Source organism: Pelobates fuscus, chromosome 9 (genome assembly GCF_036172605.1).
Source record: "Pelobates fuscus isolate aPelFus1 chromosome 9, aPelFus1.pri, whole genome shotgun sequence".
Lineage (NCBI taxonomy): Eukaryota > Metazoa > Chordata > Amphibia > Anura > Pelobatidae > Pelobates > Pelobates fuscus.
The window spans coordinates 8,702,996-8,725,326 of record NC_086325.1 but is presented as its reverse complement, the minus strand read 5'-3'; the positions used below and the strand labels follow the sequence as shown (position 1 = coordinate 8,725,326).

General features: G+C 48.3%; 1 protein-coding gene across 1 annotated transcript in view; it reads left to right on the top strand.

Moving 5' to 3' along the window:
* LTBP4 (latent transforming growth factor beta binding protein 4) overlaps nucleotides 1-22,331 on the top strand; it is a 197,227-nt gene that overhangs the window by 21,867 nt on the left and 153,029 nt on the right. Inside the window, exons 2-3 of the mRNA XM_063431084.1 lie at nucleotides 11,837-11,907; nucleotides 15,369-15,729. Coding sequence (XP_063287154.1) covers nucleotides 11,837-11,907; nucleotides 15,369-15,729 — 432 coding nt within the window. The remainder of the gene's footprint in view (nucleotides 1-11,836; nucleotides 11,908-15,368; nucleotides 15,730-22,331) is intronic.

Genomic DNA, 22,331 nt, shown 5'->3' with positions numbered 1-22,331 from the left:
CTCCCGGTAGGTACCACACATCCCAAGTCCCCCGGTAGGTCCCAGACATCCCAAGTCTCCCGGTAGGTCCATTTAATGCGGCTCCCGGACACCCGCACACCATGAGTAATATCCCGGGCAATGTGTGTCAGATTGTGTGAATGATTTCCAGGATATTACATATGTTAAAATGCCCCGGTGGGTGTTATTCTGAGCAGGGGCCGGTTGGGTGCCTGGCCCTTTAAGAGCCTGACCGGCCCCTGCAGTTCCTGCCGGCTGGGAAGAGGGGGAAGGTCACTTCCTCCCAGCTCAAGAGACAGCCCTGGGGGGAGGAGGAGGATGGAGAGGCTGGAGTGAGCAGCTAAATGCTCATTCCCATAAGCCTCAGCCCAGACCCTCAAGGTAAGCTAACAGGTGGCTGCAATGCATGTCAGATTGTGTGTGTATGTGTGAGTATCTGTGTGTGTATGTGTCAGTGTGAATATCTGTGTGTATGTGCCAGTGTTAGTATCTGTGTGTGTTTGTGCCAGTATGAGTATCTGTGTGTGTATGTGCCATTGTGAATATCTGTGTGTACGTGTCAGTGTGAATATCTGTGTGTGTATGTGCCAGTGTGAGTATCTGTGTGTTGGTACCATTGTGAGTATCTGTGTTTAGCTGCCCTTGTGAGTATCTGTGTGTTGGTGCCAGTGTGAGTATCTGTGTGTTGGTGCTAGTGTGGGCATCTGTGTGTATGTGCCATTGTGAGTATCTGTGTGTGTATGTGTCAGTGTGAATATCTGTGTGTATGTGCCAGTGTTAGTATCTGTGTGTGTTTGTGCCAGTGTGAGCATCTGTGTGTATGTGCCAGTGTGAGTATCTGTGTGTATGTGTCAGTGTGAGTATCTGTGTGTATGTGCCAGTGTAAGTATCTGTGTGTGTTTGTGCCAGTGTATCTGTGTATATGTGCCAGTGTCAGTATCTGTATGTGAATGTGCCAGTGTGAGTATCTGTGTGTGTATGTGCCAGTGTGAGTATCTGTGTGTCTGTGCCATTGTGAGTATCTGTGTGTATGTGCCAGTGTCAGTATCTGTATGCAAATGTGCCATTGTGAGTATCTGTGTGTCTGTGCCATTGTGAGTATCTGTGTGTATGTGCCAGTGTCAGTATCTGTATGCAAATGTGCCATTGTGAGTATCTGTGTGTATGTGCCAGTGTCAGCATCTGTGTGTGTATGTGCCAGTGTGAGTATCTGTGTGTGTTTGTGCCAGTGTGAGTATCTGTGTGTATGTGCCAGTGTGAATATCTGTGGGTGTAGGTGCCAGTGTGAGTATCTCTGAGTGTCTGTGCCATTGTGTGTATCTGTGTGTGTATGTGCCAGTGTGAATATCTGTGTGTATGTGCCAGTGTGAGTATCTGTGTGTGTATGTGCCATTGTGAATATCTGTGTGTATGTGCAAGTGTGAATATCTGTGTGTGTTTGTACCAGTGTGAGTATCTGTGTGTGTTTGTGCCAGGGTGAGTATCTGTGTGTATGTGCCAGTGTGAATATCTGTGTGTGTAGGTGCCAGTGTGAGTATCTCTGAGTGTATGTGCCAGTGTGAGTATATGTGTGTTTGTGCCAGTGTGAGTATCTCTGTGTGTTTGTGCCAGGGTGAGTATCTGTGTGTGTATGTGCCATTGTGAATATCTGTGTGTATGTGCCAGTGTGAATATCTGTGTTTGTTTGTGCCAGTGTGAGTATCTGTGTGTCTGTGCCAGTGTGAGTATCTGTGTGTACGTACCAGTGTGAATATCTGTGTGTGTTTGTACCAGTGTGAGTATATGTGTGTGTATGTGCCAGTGTGAGTATCTGTGTGTTGGTACCATTGTGAGTATCTGTGTTTAGCTGCCCTTGTGAGTATCTGTTTGTTGGTGCCAGTGTGAGTATCTGTGTGTTGGTGCTAGTGTGGGCATCTGTGTGTATGTGCCATAGTGAGTATCTGTGTGTGTATGTGTCAGTGTGAATATCTGTGTGTATGTGCCAGTGTTAGTATCTGTGTGTGTTTGTGCCAGTGTGAGTATCTGTGTGTGTATGTGCCATTGTGAATATCTGTGTGTATGTGCAAGTGTGAATATCTGTGTGTGTTTGTGCCAGTGTATCTGTGTGTATGTGCCAGTGTGAATATCTGTGTGTGTTTGTACCAGTGTGAGTATCTGTGTGTGTTTGTGCCAGGGTGAGTATCTGTGTGTATGTGCCAGTGTGAATATCTGTGTGTGTAGGTGCCAGTGTGAGTATCTCTGAGTGTATGTGCCAGTGTGAGTATCTGTGTGTTTGTGCCAGTGTGAGTATCTCTGTGTGTTTGTGCCAGTGTGAGTATCTGTGTGTTTGTGCCAGGGTGAGTATCTGTGTGTATGTGCCAGTGTGAATATCTGTGTGTGTAGGTGCCAGTGTGAGTATCTCTGAGTGTATGTGCCAGTGTGAGTATCTGTGTGTTTGTGCCAGTGTGAGTATCTCTGTGTGTTTGTGCCAGTGTGATTATCTGTGTGTGTTTGTGCCAGTGTGAATATCTGTGTGTGTAGGTGCCAGTGTGAGTATCTCTGAATGTATGTGCCAGTGTGAGTATCTGTGTGTTTGTGCCAGTGTGAGTATCTCTGTGTGTTTGTGCCAGTGTGAGTATCTGTGTGTGTTTGTGCCAGGGTGAGTATCTGTGTGTATGTGCCAGTGTGAATATCTGTGTGTGTAGGTGCCAGTGTGAGTATCTCTGAGTGTATGTGCCAGTGTGAGTATCTGTGTGTTTGTGCCAGTGTGAGTATCTCTGTGTGTTTGTGCCAGTGTGAGTATCTGTGTGTGTTTGTGCCAGGGTGAGTATCTGTGTGTATGTGCCAGTGTGAATATCCGTGTGTGTAGGTGCCAGTGTGAGTATATCTGAGTGTATGTGCCAGTGTGAGTATCTGTGTGTTTGTGCCAGTGTGAGTATCTCTGTGTGTTTGTGCCAGGGTGAGTATCTGTGTGTATGTGCCAGTGTGAATATCTGTGTGTGTAGGTGCCAGTGTGAGTATCTCTGAGTGTATGTGCCAGTGTGAGTATCTGTGTGTTTGTGCCAGTGTGAGTATCTGTGTGTGTGCCAGTGTGAGTATCTGTGTGTGTTTGTGCCAGGGTGAGTATCTGTGTGTATGTGCCTGTGTGAATATCTGTGTGTGTAGGTGCCAGTGTGAGTATCTCTGAGTGTCTGTGCCATTGTGAGTATCTGTGTGTGTATGTACCAGTGTGAATATCTGTGTGTATGTGCCAGTGTGAGTATCTGTGTGTGTATGTGCCAGTGTGAATATCTGTGTGTATGTGCCAGTGTGAGTATCTGTGTGTGTATGTGCCAGTGTGAGTATCAGTGTGTGTATGTGCCAGTGTGAGTATATGTGTGTTGGTACCATTGTGAGTATCTGTGTTTAGCTGCCCTTGTGAGTATCTGTGTGTTGGTGCCAGTGTGAGTATCTGTGTGTGTATGTGCCAGTGTGAGTATCTCTGTGTGTATGTGCCAGTGTGAATATCTGTGTGTCTTTGTGCCAGTGTGAGTATCTCTGTGTGTATGTGCCAGTTTGAATATCTGTGTGTGTATGTGCCAGTGTGAATATCTGTGTGTCTTTGTGCCAGTGTGACTATCTGTGTGTTTGTGCCAGTGTGAGTATCTGTGTGTTTGTGCCAGTGTGAGTATCTTTGTGTTTGTGCCAGTGTGAATATATGTGTGTATGTGCCAGTGTGAGTATCTATGTGTTTGTGCCAGTGTGAGTATCTCTGTGTGTATGTGCCAGTGTGAGTATCTCTGTGTGTTGGTGCCAGTGTGAGTATCTCCGTGTGTTTGTGCCAGTGTGAGTATCTGTGTGTTTGTGCCAGTGTGAGTATCTCTGTGTGTATGTGCCAGTGTGATTATCTCTGTGTGTTTGTGCCAGTGTGAGTATCTCCGTGTGTATGTGCCAGTGTGAGTATCTGTGTGTTGGTACCATTGTGAGTATCTGTGTTTAGCTACCCTTGTGAGTATCTGTGTGTTGGTGCCAGTGTGAGTATATGTGTGTGTATGTGCCAGTGTGAGTATCTCTGTGTGTATGTGCCAGTGTGAATATCTGTGTGTCTTTGTGCCAGTGTGAGTATCTCTGTGTGTATGTGCCAGTGTGAATATCTGTGTGTCTTTGTGCCATTGTGAGTATCTGTGTGTGTTTGTGCCAGTGTGAGAATCTGTGTGTATGTGCCAGTGTGAGTATCTGTGTGTTTGTGTCAGTGTATCTCTGTGTGTTGGTGCCAGTGTGAGTATCTGTGTGTTGGTACCATTGTGAGTATCTGTGTGTTTGTGCCAGTGTATCTCTGTGTGTATGTGCCAGTGTGAATATCTGTGTGTATGTGCCAGTGTGAATATCTGTGTGTAAGTGCCAGTGTGAGTATCTCTGTGTGTATGTGCCAGTGTGAATATCTGTGTGTTGGTACCATTGTGAGTATCTGTGTGTTTGTGCCAGTGTATCTCTGTGTGTATGTGCCAGTGTGAATATCTGTGTGTATGTGCCAGTGTGAATATCTGTGTGTAAGTGCCAGTGTGAGTATCTCTGTGTGTATGTGCCAGTGTGAATATCTGTGTGTTGGTACCATTGTGAGTATCTGTGTGTTGGTACCATTGTGAGTATCTGTGTTTAGCATGTTAAAATGCCCTCAATGCCCCCTTCCTCCCTACTGAATACTCACCCCGGTGGGTGTTATTCTGAGCAGGGGCCGGTTGGGTGCCTGGCCCTTCAAGAGCCTGACCGGCCCCTGCAGTTCCTGCCAGCTGGGAAGAGGGGGAAGGTCACTTCCTCCCAGCTCAAGAGACAGCCCTGGGGGGAGGAGGAGGAGGAGGAGGCAGCATGGAGAGGCTGGAGTGAGCAGCTAAATGCTCATTCCCATCAGCCTCAGCTCAGACCCTAAAGGTAAGCTAACAGGTGGCTGCAATGCATGTCAGATTGTGTGTGTATGTGTGAGTATCTGTGTGTGTGTGTGCCATTGTGAATATATGTGTGTATGTGCCAGTGTGAGTATCTGTGTGTGTGTGTGCCATTGTGAATATATGTGTGTATGTGCCAGTGTGAATATCTGTGTGTGTTTGTGCCAGTATGAGTATCTGTGTGTATGTACCATTGTGAGTATCTGTGTGTGTTTGTGCCAGTGTGAGTATCTGTGTGTGTATGTGCCAGTGTGAGTATCTGTGTGTATGTGCCAGTGTGAATATCTGAGTGTATGTGCCAGTGTGAGTATCTGTGTGTTTGTGCCAGTGTGAGTATATGTGTGTATGTGCCAGTGTTAGTATCTGTGTGTGTATGTGCCAGTGTGAGTATCTGTGTGTATGTGCCAGTGTGAGTATCTGTGTGTATGTGCCAGTGTGAGTATCTGTGTGTATGTGCCAGTGTGAGTATCTGTGTGTTGGTGCCATTGTGAGTATCTGTGTGTATGTGCCAGTGTGAGTATCTGTGTGTATGTGCCAGTGTGAGTATCTGTGTGTATGTGCCAGTGTGAGTATCTGTGTGTATGTGCCAGTGTGAGTATCTGTGTGTATGTGCCAGTGTGAGTATCTGTGTGTTGGTGCCAGTGTGAGTATCTGTGTGTGTGTGTGCCTTTGCATATATCTGTGTGTCAAGGTGTGTGCATGTGTCTATGTGTTTATAGTGTGTGTAAATAGTTGTAATATGTTGGGTGTGACTGTGTGTGGAGGCCGGAGGGGGAGGGGGGTTTAGCAACCTCCCGGAAATTAAGTTCTGAATGCTGGGATGTCTGGGATCCTTCAGCCATATCCACGCACCTTGGGTCGCACAGTGTTTGGAAACCGTCAGTTAGTCTCTATGGTCTTCCTGGCTTCACTCCCAGCACAGACCATAGAGACTAACGGTGTGACCCCAGGTGCATGTATAGGGCGGAAATATATATACTAAAAGTAGGGATTACTATTTCTTAGTTTTTTACATAAATATTATTCAATTAAAATACAGATTTGAGGAGACAGTTCTCCTTTAATCAAAGTTCCACTCTACCCACAATCCATCATTAAAATGAATCCCACAGATAAACAGCAGACATCATGGACCGAGGGGAACAAAATGGCGGCTCCCAGGTATTAAGGAAGAAAAGAATATAAATATAAATAGTGGCAAAAGGGAGTATAATCGTTTAGACCCAGGGGTATAACGAAAGGAAAACCGAGATGGATTATTCTACTGTTTTCTATCCGTTTTTCATACGACTCCACGACTCTGTGTTGTTAAGACATTACTTCACTATGTTTAATGGGAGATTACTGCTCCGCTGCGTCGTGCTCCAACTGGACATCTACTCATCTTATATGTACGAAAACATCGGTCGGTCTCTACTCCGACACTAGCAAGAGTTCTCTGACTTCTAATGCTGGCAGGGTCCAACTCTTGCTTCGGTGCGCATTCTATACGGGGTGTGGCTGCGTCGCAAGATTTTTGTCAAGCGCCTCTCTTGCCGACATTATGCATTTGATGGATTGCTCTCACGAAGGTACCATTTGGGTTTTTTACGTTCGACCTTCTGCTTACACTTTTTTCGCTTTACTTCCTTAGTGTTGAAAATGCTCCTGTCATGTGGTACAATTGTAGATTATGCTACAACGTATTGTACTTATAATCGTAAGAAAGAGTTGTGTTTGGTTTTATCACGAGATTCTCGGATATAAAGCCATTTCCTCCTTAATTGATTTTACACGTTTTGTCTCTTAGGCCTCCTTTCAAACTAAATCACTTCTAAACCCACTCAGTTTTTTGGCAAGAAGTAAAATCCTGCCCTTTTCTGTCTCGTCCTTCTTTTCTCATTTTTAATACCTAAGGGAGATTGTGAGCTAGCAGAGGAAGCACCTGAGATTCCCGCGGTCTGCGCAGAGTATACTTTAGCTCATTAGCAAGTTCTGGCAGCAGGGGATGAACAAAGCTCGCCAAATCACCAAGTTACTACCCAGCTTATTGATTTTCCATACGCCTCAATGGATCCGAATGAGGTGCATTCTGTTTCAGCATTGTACTAAGATTACAAACTAAAGAACTAGTGCAACCAACACAATCAGATCTCAGCTGCTCCAAATGACACGTTAATTAAAATATATAACTGTAACTATCCAAGTATTGAAAGAGGGGGTATCATGTATCATATACATGGGACTGTCCCTTTAACCCATTAAACATGTCACTGTCATTAGGTCACTTTGCTCCTACATGGGACGGTCCCTTTAACCCATTAAACATGTCACTGTTATTAGGTCACTTTGCTCCTACATGGGACTGTCCCTTTAACCCATTAAACATGTCACTGTCATTAGGTCACTTTGCTCCTACATGGGACGGTCCCTTTAACCCATTAAACATGTCGCTGTCATTAGGTCACTTTGCTCCTACAAGGGACTGTCCCTTTAACCCATTAAACATGTCACTGTCATTAGGTCACTTTGCTCCTACATGGGACGGTCCCTTTAACCCATTAAACATGTCACTGTCATTAGGTCACTTTGCTCCTACATGGGACTGTCCCTTTAACCCATTAAACATGTCACTGTCATTAGGTCACTTTGCTCCTACATGGGACTGTCCCTTTAACCCATTAAACATGTCACTGTCATTAGGTCACTTTGCTCCTACATGGGACTGTCCCTTTAACCCATTAAACATGTCACTGTCATTAGGTCACTTTGCTCCTACATGGGACTGTCCCTTTAACCCATTAAACATGTCACTGTCATTAGGTCACTTTGCTCCTACATGGGACTGTCCCTTTAACCCATTAAACATGTCACTGTCATTAGGTCACTTTGCTCCTACATGGGACTGTCTCTTTAACCCATTAAACATGTCATTGTCATTAGGTCACTTTGCACCTACATGGGACTGTCCCTTTAACCCATTAAACGTGTCACTGTCATTAGGTCACTTTGCTCCTACATGGGACTGTCCCTTTAACCCATTAAACATGTCACTGTCATTAGGACACTTTGCTCCTACATGGGACTGTCCCTTTAACCCATTAAACATGTCATTGTCATTAGGTCACTTTGCTCCTACATGGGACTGTCCCTTTAACCCATTAAACATGTCGCTGTCATTAGGTCACTTTGCTCCTACATGGGACTGTCCCTTTAACCCATTAAACATGTCGCTGTCATTAGGTCACTTTGCTCCTACATGGGACTGTCCCTTTAACCCATTAAACATGTCGCTGTCATTAGGTCACTTTGCTCCTACATGGGACTGTCCCTTTAACCCATTAAACATGTCGCTGTCATTAGGTCACTTTGCTCCTACATGGGACTGTCCCTTTAACCCATTAAACATGGCACAGTCATTAGGTCACTTTGCTCCTACGTGGGACTGTCCCTTTAACCCATTAAACATGTCACTGCCATTAGGTCACTTTGCTCCTACATGGGACTGTCCCTTTAACCCATTAAACATGTCGCTGTCATTAGGTCACTTTGCTCCTACATGGGACTGTCCCTTTAACCCATTAAACATGTCGCTGTCATTAGGTCACTTTGCTCCTACATGGGACTGTCCCTTTAACCCATTAAACATGTCGCTGTCATTAGGTCACTTTGCTCCTACATGGGACTGTCCCTTTAACCCATTAAACATGTCACTGTCATTAGGTCACTTTGCTCCTACATGGGACTGTCCCTTTAACCCATTAAACATGTCGCTGTCATTAGGTCACTTTGCTCCTACATGGGACTGTCCCTTTAACCCATTAAACATGTCGCTGTCATTAGGTCACTTTGTTCCTATATGGGACTGTCCCTTTAACCCATTAAACATGTCGCTGTCATTAGGTCACTTTGCTCCTACATGGGACTGTCCCTTTAACCCATTAAACATGTCGCTGTCATTAGGTCACTTTGCTCCTACATGGGACTCAGTAAATGTATTATTGGCCTCAGGGAATGTAAGGAGTGGGGATATAAGAAACAGATTAATTTCCTCAGGAACAACTCTCAACAGATGTGAAGATGCAGCAAAATGAGATATTTTAGACGATATAATTTATTTATGTGAATAATTCACTGGGATTAGAATCATTTGTGGATATTCACTAAATAAGAATTGTTGGTAATTTCCCATTTTAAGTGGAAAATGTTGCCTTGATTTAATTGTTGGATACATTTTTCAAATTAAATTTTTTTATAATATTCAAAAAAATAAATTTAAAAACAAGTAAATAATGTGAAAGTCCTATCCGAAATGTTAAATTGTCGCCCCTCAGCCAGGTGGATTGGGCAGTGTCTGTAAAATGGCCGTGCAGTCAGTATGTGGCAGGGGCTCTGTAAACACCTCACAGAAAGCAATCCACAGGTTCCAGCATCTCACAGGTTAAAACGACAGCAAAATCTGTGGGTGAGCGAATATTGCAGCTCGGAGACCAGCTCGAATGTCTGCTGGGGGTGCGAAGCTTTTATCTTTGTATGAGAGAGGTGTGGGAGGATGAATGGATCAAGCAGATGGATGATACATATCTTAATGGCGTCCAGTTCAATCTATTGCCGCGATGGTCACTCTGGAAAGGAATAGAGGTGGCGCGATAAAGGTGGCGCGAAGCGGAAACCTCTGAGGTGTTTGGTGTCATGGTTTGGACATGTGGAATGAATGGGCACTGACTTTGAAGAGGAACGTTTCTAATCTTTTTATTTTTTCTTCAAGTACTTAAGTGTTTCAGCAAAGACAACTCCCGTAAGATAAAATAAGAGCACAGACATATCCGGCTGCCTCCTTAGATAGTGGCGTGTCGCTCACAGCGTCGCTAAGATGGCTGACATACAGACTGAGCTCCATCGAGTTTAGCAGGTGCAAGGTCCAATGGACAGTGACATGAAGGGGCCCACACAGGATAACACTTCTGGAATGGGCAATGGGTTCTACTGAGGCTCATTCACTAAACCCAGGACTGTGGAGAACTGCAATGTGTACACCAAAATAACCAAATTGGAAACGCCAAGTCAGATATTTCTCCAGCTTCGATATTTAGGCCAAAGAATTGGTGTTCACTGGCGTTTAATTTGCATGCGTTATTATACTCTACGTGTCTCCATCACTTGTTTGAGCTCTTTTAGAGTCGCCATTATCTAAATAACTGGTTTACACCCTGTGACGGAAGTAACCTCGCCACTTGTACTTGGAGGAGCCTGTTTGCCAGCCTCCTGCCCACAGACTATGGGCCCTGCAGGGAAACCTGTAAAAGACTACCAAACTTGACCGACTGTTACCACTGATTATGACTTCCATAGAATTTCTGAACCCCTGATCTGATCTGGGTGATTTTTGGATATGTTGGTCACCCAGATCAGGGCTACCAGGGGATATGTTGTGTTTTGGGGTACTTACTGGACTTTATAAAAATGTGGTTTTTTTTTTCTGCCTGGGGATAATTAAGCTAAAGGATCACTATAGATTCAGGAAAACAAAGCGGTTTTCCTGACACTATAGTGCCCTGAGGGTTCCCCCACCCTCAGGGTCCCCCTACAATGGCGCTGAAGGGGTTAAAACCCCTTCAGCAGCTTACCTTATTCCAGTGCCGGGCTCCCTCGGCGCTGGCGACCTCTCCTCCCCCGCCGACGTCAACTCCCGAGTGGAGCGGAATGCAGATGCGCAGCAACTGCCGCGCGCGTATTCAAGCTGTCAATAGGAAAGCATTTCTCAATGCTTTCCTTTGGACGCTCTGAGCGATGGATGCGAAATTCGCATCCAGCATCGCAGATGCGCCTCTAGCGGCTGGCAGGAAGACAGCCACTAGAGGTTGGCTTAACCCCTAATGGAAACATAGCAGTTTCTCTGAAACTGCTATGTTTACATGTGAAGGGTTAAAACCTGAGGGACATTGCACCCAGACCACTTCATTGAGCTATGGTCTGGGTGACTATAGTGTCCCTTTAATGCTTTATCTGCCTTAATTATATCACAGGCAGAGAGATTGTGTACTGGATGTGGAAGTGTCATTCCTTATCACATTGTTTTTATTGTCTTGCATACTTTGTGTCCTGTGCCCACAAAGGTCCACCTGGGCGTCAGCCTTGTTGGGAAGCTTGCATAAAAGGCCAGTAGTAGGGGAAAAGGCTGCATCTACCCTGGGGATTGCTATATCACTATACTCCCCAGGGATTATAATCACTAAGCTCTTTTAAGAGCTGTTCCTGTTTGACTCTCTGGAGGAAGAGAGGTTCACCCCCTGGAACCTGGAGCCTTGTCGTAGGTCCAGGGTGGGTAGGAGACGGCGAGTTCCCAGCCATGCTGTAACGCTGGACGTGGGGACTGCGGTGCTGATGGTGTCTAGTGGAGTGCTTGGAGTCCTCGGTGAGCACTAGGAGCATCCGTCGGCGGAGGTACCCAACCGGGATACTGGAAGCTCCATTATACACACTATGGGCTAACTATCTAAATCTCCTTTTATTCCTGCTGGTAGAATCAATGAGCACCAATCTACAATGCATGGGTTGAGCGCTTGGCAGATTCCCATCTAACCAATGGATGTTTTGTGCAGATTGCTGCCATATATCTCTTATAAACCCAACTGGGCAGAGATTAATAAATACGCTTGGTGCTCAGACTGAGAACCAAGGGGCGACTACGTTTGGCTGAGCCCGGCTGGACTACGCTAAGACCACTGCAGGAAACTGCAAAATTTAGGTCTTTTTAGCAAACTTTGGACCAGAAGCAGCATTTCAATTCTTTAATGATGTATTCACTGATTAGATATTTTCAACTGATATAATGCATTTAGATGTTAATGTGATGACCACCTGGGAGCGTTGCTTTAATAACACGCCGCTGGTGATAACTGCATGGCGTCCGTCAGATTATAAAGTTATGATATATTGTCTCTTTTTATTTCCAGTGTCAATGTCTGCGCCGCCCAGTGCTGCCCAGGATGGAGCGTGGCCCCAAAGACTGGGACATGCACCCGAGGTGAGGGTTTTACAGACGTTTAACGTGCCTTCAATGCATGCGAGAGCATTTACTTGTAAATGTATTATTCATTATTTTTACTCTATAATAAGACCAATTAGGCAGCTGCCTACGATAGCTGCACACTTCATGGGCCACGTCCTCATGCACCTCTTAGAGCTTAACCAGGTCCTCTCATTCAAGATCTTCCTGCGGCCTCGCAAACTTCAGAGCCTCCTCCGCTGCTCTCTATTGGCAGGCATGTCCCATAGACTTATCATTACACATTATTATCCAAAATCTCATCTACAGCTTCCTGAAACACATACAGATGATTCGGATACCGTCTTTCCCCGAAAATAAGACCGGGTCTTATATTAATTAGGTCTTATTTTGAGGGAAAACCATGTGCTAGAATGCAGGTCTACATTCAGGGGAATTCCCCTGAACATAGACCAGTTCACTAGGGCATGGAATCCTGCAAATCTATGTTGGGGAAATGTCCACGAACATAGATAAGCTCACTCTCGAATCTTGGAATCCTGCGAATCTATGTTCGAGGAAAATTCCCCGAACATAGATTAGCTAGGAAAGAAAATGTTACCTGCGCTTTTTCCTTAATCCCTATGTATATTTAGACAAATGGAGGTCATTTAGTTGCTCCAATGGTCATTAGAGATATCTTTGCCAGAAGCTCAAGGAAGCAGGCTGAAGGGTCAGTGTTAGGACCCGCTTAGGGGGGGTCTGCCTTGACGTTGGCAGGCGGGCATCCCTCCAATGGCCATTGGAGCAACTAAATGACCTCCATTTGTCTAAATATACATAGGGATTAAGGAAAAAGCGCAGGTAACATTTTCTTTTCTTTGGTTTTTACTACATATTGGGGCTGATGTGTGTTGTAGTCCATGCTGCTTTAGCGCAGGACTTCTCTTTTTGTATTTGTATTTACTTTGTATCACACAGCCTGGTTACAATGCTGCTACCCATCCCATGTGTTCCCTATTAAGGGTTAATAAGTAAAGGGGTGTATATAAAAAATACCCCTTTCTGTCTCATTAGAGATATCTTTGCCAGAAGCTCAAGGAAGCAGGCTGAAGGGTCAGTGTTAGGACCCGCTTAGGGGGGGTCTGCCTTGACGTTGGCAGGCGGGCATCCCTCCAATAGATTAGCTAGGGCTTATTTTCGGGGGGTGTCTTATTTTGGGGGAAATACAGTAGCTGATCAGATCCAGTACAGTACGTACTTGCACTGTCCCTTTAAGATCCATTGGTCACAAACTCTGTTATAACTGCTTACGTGATGCTTACACCATGTATATCTATACCGTATCGCTGTTTTATGGTATATAGACACATCAGTACAAACTGAACAGCGGATCCGGCCCGTGAGATTAATATCTGCATTTCTAACAGATTATACAAAGATAGCCCATGTCAAAGAGATAAAACATTCAGCAAATGTAATTAATAAATTAAATATAATGCCGTATAAGGTTATAGTTTATTAAAAAACTGAATATCAGGCATTTATTACATGTGGTATATTGTGTATGTCTAAATACATGTATATACAGGGAGTGCAGAATTATTAGGCAAATGAGTATTTTGACCACATCATCCTCTTTATGCATGTTGTCTTACTCCAAGCTGTATAGGCTCGAAAGCCTACTACCAATTAAGCATATTAGGTGATGTGCATCTCTGTAATGAGAAGGGGTGTGGTCTAATGACATCAACACCCTATATCAGGTGTGCATAATTATTAGGCAACTTCCTTTCCTTTGGAAAAATGGGTCAAAAGAAGGACTTGACAGGCTCAGAAAAGTCAAAAATAGTGAGATATCTTGCAGAGGGATGCAGCACTCTTAAAATTGCAAAGCTTCTGAAGCGTGATCATCGAACAATCAAGCGTTTCATTCAAAATAGTCAACAGGGTAGCAAGAAGCGTGTGGAAAAACCAAGGCGCAAAATAACTGCCCATGAACGGAGAAAAGTCAAGCGTGCAGCTGCCAAGATGCCACTTGCCACCAGTTTGGCCATATTTCAGAGCTGCAACATCACTGGAGTGCCCGAAAGCACAAGGTGTGCAATACTCAGAGACATGGCCAAGGTAAGAAAGGCTGAAAGACGACCACCACTGAACAAGACACACAAGCTGAAACGTCAAGACTGGGCCAAGAAATATCTCAAGACTGATTTTTCTAAGGTTTTATGGACTGATGAAATGAGAGTGAGTCTTGATGGGCCAGATGGATGGATTGGTAAAGGGCAGAGAGCTCCAGTCCGACTCAGACGCCAGCAAGGTGGAGGTGGAGTACTGGTTTGGGCTGGTATCATCAAAGATGAGCTTGTGGGGCCTTTTCGGGTTGAGGATGGAGTCAAGCTCAACTCCCAGTCCTACTGCCAGTTTCTGGAAGACACCTTCTTCAAGCAGTGGTACAGGAAGAAGTCTGCATCCTTCAAGAAAAACATGATTTTCATGCAGGACAATGCTCCATCACACGCGTCCAAGTACTCCACAGCGTGGCTGGCAAGAAAGGGTATAAAAGAAGAAAATCTAATGACATGGCCTCCTTGTTCACCTGATCTGAACCCCATTGAGAACCTGTGGTCCATCATCAAATGTGAGATTTACAAGGAGGGAAAACAGTACACCTCTCTGAACAGTGTCTGGGAGGCTGTGGTTGCTTCTGCACGCAATGTTGATGGTGAACAGATCAAAACACTGACAGAATCCATGGATGGCAGGCTTTTGAGTGTCCTTGCAAAGAAAGGTGACTATATTGGTCACTGATTTGTTTTTGTTCTGTTTTTGAATGTCAGAAATGTATATTTGTGAATGTTGAGATGTTATATTGGTTTCACTGGTAAAACTAAATAATTGAAATGGGTATATATTTGTTTTTTGTTAAGTTGCCTAATAATTATGCACAGTAATAGTCACCTGCACACACAGATATCCCCCTAAAATAGCTAAAACTAAAAACAAACTAAAAACTACTTCCAAAACTATTCAGCTTTAATATTAATGAGTTTTTTGGGTTCATTGAGAACATGGTTGTTGTTCAATAATAAAATTAATCCTCAAAAATATAACTTGCCTAATAATTCTGCACTCCCTGTAATATATTATATTTGCATAATGAGTTGATTTTAAATATATTCATTCTCAGAAAAATCAATGTTCAGTGCAGTAATAGCTAATGTTCGCATTTCACATGTTTGTAAACTGCACTTCCCATGATCCTTAGCAAGCCTAAAGCTACTAATACTTGAATATGATTGGTCACATTAAGCTCCTATTCACTAAGCAGCAAGGGGAGTAGATTTAAAAATTCTATTGTACAATTCAGACTAAAATAAGCCAAGTTCTGATTATATGTTTCCAAATCAGTTACTTTAGCATAAATATTGCAATTCAATCCAATCTGGTGTTTAGTAAATAAACCCCTTAAAGTATTGTATTTGTTGAATGTTTTACAGCCATTTGCACCCCTCGCTGCAAGAATGGGGGTCTGTGCAAGAAACCACAGACGTGTGTGTGTAAATCGGGCTTTGTGGGGACGCGATGTGAAAAACTGACAACTTCCTCCGTACACATTGGGGTACAAGAAAGACTATTTAATACATCGTCTTCATCGCTGGGTCCGTGCGCGGCCTGCAAAGCTGTGACACCGACATTCCGCCCAGCGTCACCCACTCCTATTACCATCACAACATCCACTGTGACAACCACAATGCCAGTAACTAATATGGGTGTGCCCAGTAAACTGAAATACAAAGAAGGCAAGCTAGCCGTCCAACCAGCCAAGAATATGATCTCGCTTAAATGGCAATCACTGAGGTAAGTCCCAGATATCCTTTCACTGTCTATCAGGGTGAGAATTGCTGGAATTTAAAATTAATTTCAAAATTAAAGTGTTCCTCTCTGTCCATTTGAAATGCTGGGACATGTGATATTGGATATACAGTCTGCTCCTCCCACTGCAGGGTGACACAGACAGAAGGAGCTATGGGACAGGGAGCTCTGTCCCTCCCACTGCAGGGTGACACAGACAGAAGGAGCTATGGGACACGGAGTCTGTCCCTCCCACTGCAGGGTGACACAGACAGAAGGAGCTATGGGACAGGGAGTCTGTCCCTCCCACAGCAGGGTGACACAGACAGAAGGAGCTATGGGACACAGAGTCTGTCCCTCCCACTGCAGGGTGACAGACAGAAGGAGCTATGGGACACGGAGTCTGTCCCTCCCACTGCAGGGTGACACAGACAGAAGGAGCTATGGGACACACAGTCTGTCCCTCCCACTGCAGGGTGACACAGACAGAAGGAGCTATGGGACACAGAGTCTGTCCCTCCCACTGCAGGGTGACACAGACAGAAGGAGCTATGGGACACAGAGTCTGTCCCTCCCACTGCAGGGTGACACAGACAGAAGGAGCTATGGGACACAGAGTCTGTCCCTCCCACTGCAGGGTGACACAGACAGAAGTAGCTATGGGACACGGAGTCTGTCCCTCCCACTGCAGGGTGACACAGACAGAAGGAGCTATGGGACACGGAGTCTGTCCCTCCCACTGCAGGGTGACACAGACAGAAGGGAGCTATGGGACACGGAGTCTGTCTCTCCCACTGCAGGGTGACACAGACAGAAGGGAGCTATGGGACATGGAGTCTGTCCCTCCCACTGCAGGGTGACACAGACAGAAGGAGCTATGGGACACTGAGTCTGTCCCTCCCACTGCAGGGTGACACAGACAGAAGGGAGCTATGGGGACACGGAGCCTGTCCCTCTCACTGCAGGGTGACACAGACAGAAGGAGCTATGGGACACGGAGTCTGTCCCTCCCACTGCAGCGTGACACAGACAGAAGGAGCTATGGGACACGGAGTCTGTCCCTCCCACTGCAGGGTGACAGACAGAAGGAGCTATGGGACACGGAGTCTTTCCCTCCCACTGCAGGGTGACACAGACAGAAGGAGCTATGGGGCACAGAGCCTGTCTCTCCCACTGCAGGGGGACACAGACAGAAGGAGCTATGGGACACTGAGTCTGTCCTTTCCACTGCAGGGTGACACAGACAGAAGGAGCTATGGGACACGGAGTCTGTCCATCCCACTGCAGGGTGACACAGACAGAAGGAGCTATGGGACACGGAGTCTGTCCCTCCCACTGCAGGGTGACACAGACAGAAGGAGCTATGGGACACACAGTCTGTCCCTCCCACTGCAGGGTGACACAGACAGAAGGAGCTATGGGACACGGAGTCTGTCCCTCCCACTGCAGGGTGACACTGACAGAAGGAGCTATGGGACACAGAGTCTGTCCCTCCCACTGCAGGGTAACACAGACAGAAGGAGCTATTGGACATGGAGTTTGTCCCTCCCACTGCAGGGTGACACAGACAGAAGGAGCTATGGGACACTGAGTCTGTCCCTCCCACTGCAGGGTGACACAGACAGAAGGAGCTATGGGACACGGAGTCTGTCCATCCCACTGCAGGGTGACACAGACAGAAGGAGCTATGGGACACTGAGTCTGTCCCTCCCACTGCAGGGTGACACAGACAGAAGGAGCTATGGGACACGGAGTCTGTCCCTCCCACTGCAGGGTGACACAGACAGAAGGAGCTATGGGACACACAGTCTGTCCCTCCCACTGCAGGGTGACACTGACAGAAGGAGCTATGGGACACGGAGTCTGTCCCTCCCACTGCAGGGTGACACAGACAGAAGGAGCTATGGGACACGGAGTCTGTCCCTCCCACTGCAGGGTGACACAGACAGAAGGAGCTATGGGACACACAGTCTGTCCCTCCCACTGCAGGGTGACACTGACAGAAGGAGCTATGGGACACGGAGTCTGTCCCTCCCACTGCAGGGTGACACAGACAGAAGGAGCTATGGGACACGGAGTCTGTCCCTCCCACTGCAGGGTGACACGGACAGAAGGAGCTATGGGACACAGTCTGTCCCTCCCACTGCAGGGTGACACAGACAGAAGGAGCTATGGGACACAGAGTCTGTCCCTCCCACTGCAGGGTGACACAGACAGAAGGAGCTATGGGACACGGAGTCTGTCCCTCCCACTGCAGGGTGACACAGACAGAAGGAGCTATGGGACACGGAGTCTGTCCCTCCCACTGCAGGGTGACACAGACAGAAGGAGCTATGGGACACGGAGTCTGTCCCTCCCACTGCAGGGTGACACAGACAGAAGGAGCTATGGGACACGGAGTCTGTCCCTCCCACTGCAGGGTGACACAGACAGAAGGAGCTATGGGACACGGAGTCTGTCCCTCCCACTGCAGGGTGACACAGACAGAAGGAGCTATGGGACTCGGAGTCTGTCCCTCCCACTGCAGGGTGGCACAGACAGAAGGAGCTATGGGACTCAGAGTCTGTCCCTCCCACTGCAGGGTGACACAGACAGAAGGAGCTATGGGACACAGAGTCTGCCCCCCCCCCCCACTGCAGGGTGACACAGACAGAAGGAGCTATGGGACACGGAGTCTGTCCCTCCTACTGCAGGGTGACACAGACAGAAGGAGCTATGGGACACGAAGTCTGTCCCTCCCACTGCAGGGTGACACAGACAGAAGGAGCTATGGGACACACAGTCTGTCCCTCCCACTGCAGGGTGACACTGACAGAAGGAGCTATGGGACACGGAGTCTGTCCCTCCCACTGCAGGGTGACACAGACAGAAGGAGCTATGGGACACGGAGTCTGTCCCTCCCACTGCAGGGTGACACAGACAGAAGGAGCTATGGGACACGGAGTCTGCCCCCTCCCCCCCCCCCCCCCACTGCAGGGTGACACAGACAGAAGGAGCTATGGGACACGGAGTCTGTCCCTCCTACTGCAGGGTGACACAGACAGAAGGAGCTATGGGACACGAAGTCTGTCCCTCCCACTGCAGGGTGACACAGACAGAAGGAGCTATGGGACACGGAGTCTGTCCCTCCCACTGCAGGGTGACACAGACAGAAGGAGCTATGGGACACACAGTCTGTCCCTCCCACTGCAGGGTGACACTGACAGAAGGAGCTATGGGACACGGAGTCTGTCCCTCCCACTGCAGGGTGACACAGACAGAAGGAGCTATGGGACACGGAGTCTGTCCCTCCCACTGCAGGGTGACACAGACAGAAGGAGCTATGGGACACGGAGTCTGTCCCTCCCACTGCAGGGTGACACAGACAGAAGGAGCTATGGGACACACAGTCTGTCCCTCCCACTGCAGGGTGACACTGACAGAAGGAGCTATGGGACACGGAGTCTGTCCCTCCCACTGCAGGGTGACACGGACAGAAGGAGCTATGGGACACAGTCTGTCCCTCCCACTGCAGGGTGACACAGACAGAAGGAGCTATGGGACACGGAGTCTGTCCCTCCCACTGCAGGGTGACACAGACAGAAGGAGCTATGGGACTCGGAGTCTGTCCCTCCCACTGCAGGGTGGCACAGACAGAAGGAGCTATGGGACTCGGAGTCTGTCCCTCCCACTGCAGGGTGACACAGACAGAAGGAGCTATGGGACACAGAGTCTGCCCCCTCCCCCCCCCCCCCCACTGCAGGGTGACACAGACAGAAGGAGCTATGGGACACGGAGTCTGTCCCTCCTACTGCAGGGTGACACAGACAGAAGGAGCTATGGGACACAGAGTCTGTCCCTCCGACTGCAGGGTGACACAGACAGAATGAGCTATGGGACTCGGAGTCTGTCCCTCCCACTGCAGGGTGACACAGACAGAAGGAGCTATGGGACACAGAGTCTGCCCCCTCCCCCCCCCCCCCCACTGCAGGGTGACACAGACAGAAGGAGCTATGGGACACGGAGTCTGTCCCTCCTACTGCAGGGTGACACAGACAGAAGGAGCTATGGGACACGAAGTCTGTCCCTCCCACTGCAGGGTGACACAGACAGAAGGAGCTATGGGACACGGAGTCTGTCCCTCCCACTGCAGGGTGACACAGACAGAAGGAGCTATGGGACACACAGTCTGCCCCCTCCCCCCCCCCCCCCCACTGCAGGGTGACACAGACAGAAGGAGCTATGGGACACAGAGTCTGTCCCTCCGACTGCAGGGTGACACAGACAGAAGGAGCTATGGGACTCGGAGTCTGTCCCTCCCACTGCAGGGTGACACAGACAGAAGGAGCTATGGGACACAGAGTCTGCCCCCTCCCCCCCCCCCCCACTGCAGGGTGACACAGACAGAAGGAGCTATGGGACACGGAGTCTGTCCCTCCTACTGCAGGGTGACACAGACAGAAGGAGCTATGGGACACGAAGTCTGTCCCTCCCACTGCAGGGTGACACAGACAGAAGGAGCTATGGGACACGGAGTCTGTCCCTCCCACTGCAGGGTGACACAGACAGAAGGAGCTATGGGACACACAGTCTGTCCCTCCCACTGCAGGGTGACACTGACAGAAGGAGCTATGGGACACGGAGTCTGTCCCTCCCACTGCAGGGTGACACAGACAGAAGGAGCTATGGGACACGGAGTCTGTCCCTCCCACTGCAGGGTGACACAGACAGAAGGAGCTATGGGACACGGAGTCTGTCCCTCCCACTGCAGGGTGACACAGACAGAAGGAGCTATGGGACACACAGTCTGTCCCTCCCACTGCAGGGTGACACTGACAGAAGGAGCTATGGGACACGGAGTCTGTCCCTCCCACTGCAGGGTGACACGGACAGAAGGAGCTATGGGACACAGTCTGTCCCTCCCACTGCAGGGTGACACAGACAGAAGGAGCTATGGGACACGGAGTCTGTCCCTCCCACTGCAGGGTGACACAGACAGAAGGAGCTATGGGACTCGGAGTCTGTCCCTCCCACTGCAGGGTGGCACAGACAGAAGGAGCTATGGGACTCGGAGTCTGTCCCTCCCACTGCAGGGTGACACAGACAGAAGGAGCTATGGGACACAGAGTCTGCCCCCTCCCCCCCCCCCCCCACTGCAGGGTGACACAGACAGAAGGAGCTATGGGACACGGAGTCTGTCCCTCCTACTGCAGGGTGACACAGACAGAAGGAGCTATGGGACACAGAGTCTGTCCCTCCGACTGCAGGGTGACACAGACAGAAGGAGCTATGGGACTCGGAGTCTGTCCCTCCCACTGCAGGGTGACACAGACAGAAGGAGCTATGGGACACAGAGTCTGCCCCCTCCCCCCCCCCCCCCACTGCAGGGTGACACAGACAGAAGGAGCTATGGGACACGGAGTCTGTCCCTCCTACTGCAGGGTGACACAGACAGAAGGAGCTATGGGACACGAAGTCTGTCCCTCCCACTGCAGGGTGACACAGACAGAAGGAGCTATGGGACACGGAGTCTGTCCCTCCCACTGCAGGGTGACACAGACAGAAGGAGCTATGGGACACACAGTCTGTCCCTCCCACTGCAGGGTGACACTGACAGAAGGAGCTATGGGACACGGAGTCTGTCCCTCCCACTGCAGGGTGACACGGACAGAAGGAGCTATGGGACACAGTCTGTCCCTCCCACTGCAGGGTGACACAGACAGAAGAAGCTATGGGACACAGAGTCTGTCCCTCCCACTGCAGGGTGACACAGACAGAAGGAGCTATGGGACACGGAGTCTGTCCCTCCCACTGCAGGGTGACACAGACAGAAGGAGCTATGGGACACGGAGTCTGTCCCTCCCACTGCAGGGTGACACAGACAGAAGGAGCTATGGGACTTGGAGTCTGTCCCTCCCACTGCAGGGTGGCACAGACAGAAGGAGCTATGGGACTCGGAGTCTGTCCCTCCCACTGCAGGGTGACACAGACAGAAGGAGCTATGGGACACAGAGTCTGCCCCCTCCCCCCCCCCCCCCCCACTGCAGGGTGACACAGACAGAAGGAGCTATGGGACACGGAGTCTGTCCCTCCTACTGCAGGGTGACACAGACAGAAGGAGCTATGGGACACGAAGTCTGTCCCTCCCACTGCAGGGTGACACAGACAGAAGGGGCTATGGGACACGGAGTCTGTCCCTCCCACTGCAGGCTGACACAGACAGAAGGGAGCTATGGGACACACAGTCTGTCCCTCCCACTGCTTACGGAAGATGGAGATAAGTCTGTAGGTGAAGCTTGTGACCCCAGTCTCACTGAGTAGGTTTATTTAATCTTCAGAAATCCTTTAGGATAACACTTTGAGGTTGTATTCAACGCATTACAGATGGCTTATAATTGCAGCGTATAACGGGTTACCCAGTTGCATTTATTGTGTCAATCTCCATCCTTTGAACAGCGGATCCGGCTGCCAGGGTTTGCCTGTTAAAGAGTTTAGTGAACTTTTCTTGAAAAGTAATTGTGCAGCTCGACCCACGTTAAGTAGGGGCTGTGAAATAATCTAGCATTAGCTAGGGAGAACATCGTATTTTGTTTTGTTACCATTCTTTATTTGTAAAAATTTTCAGAAAT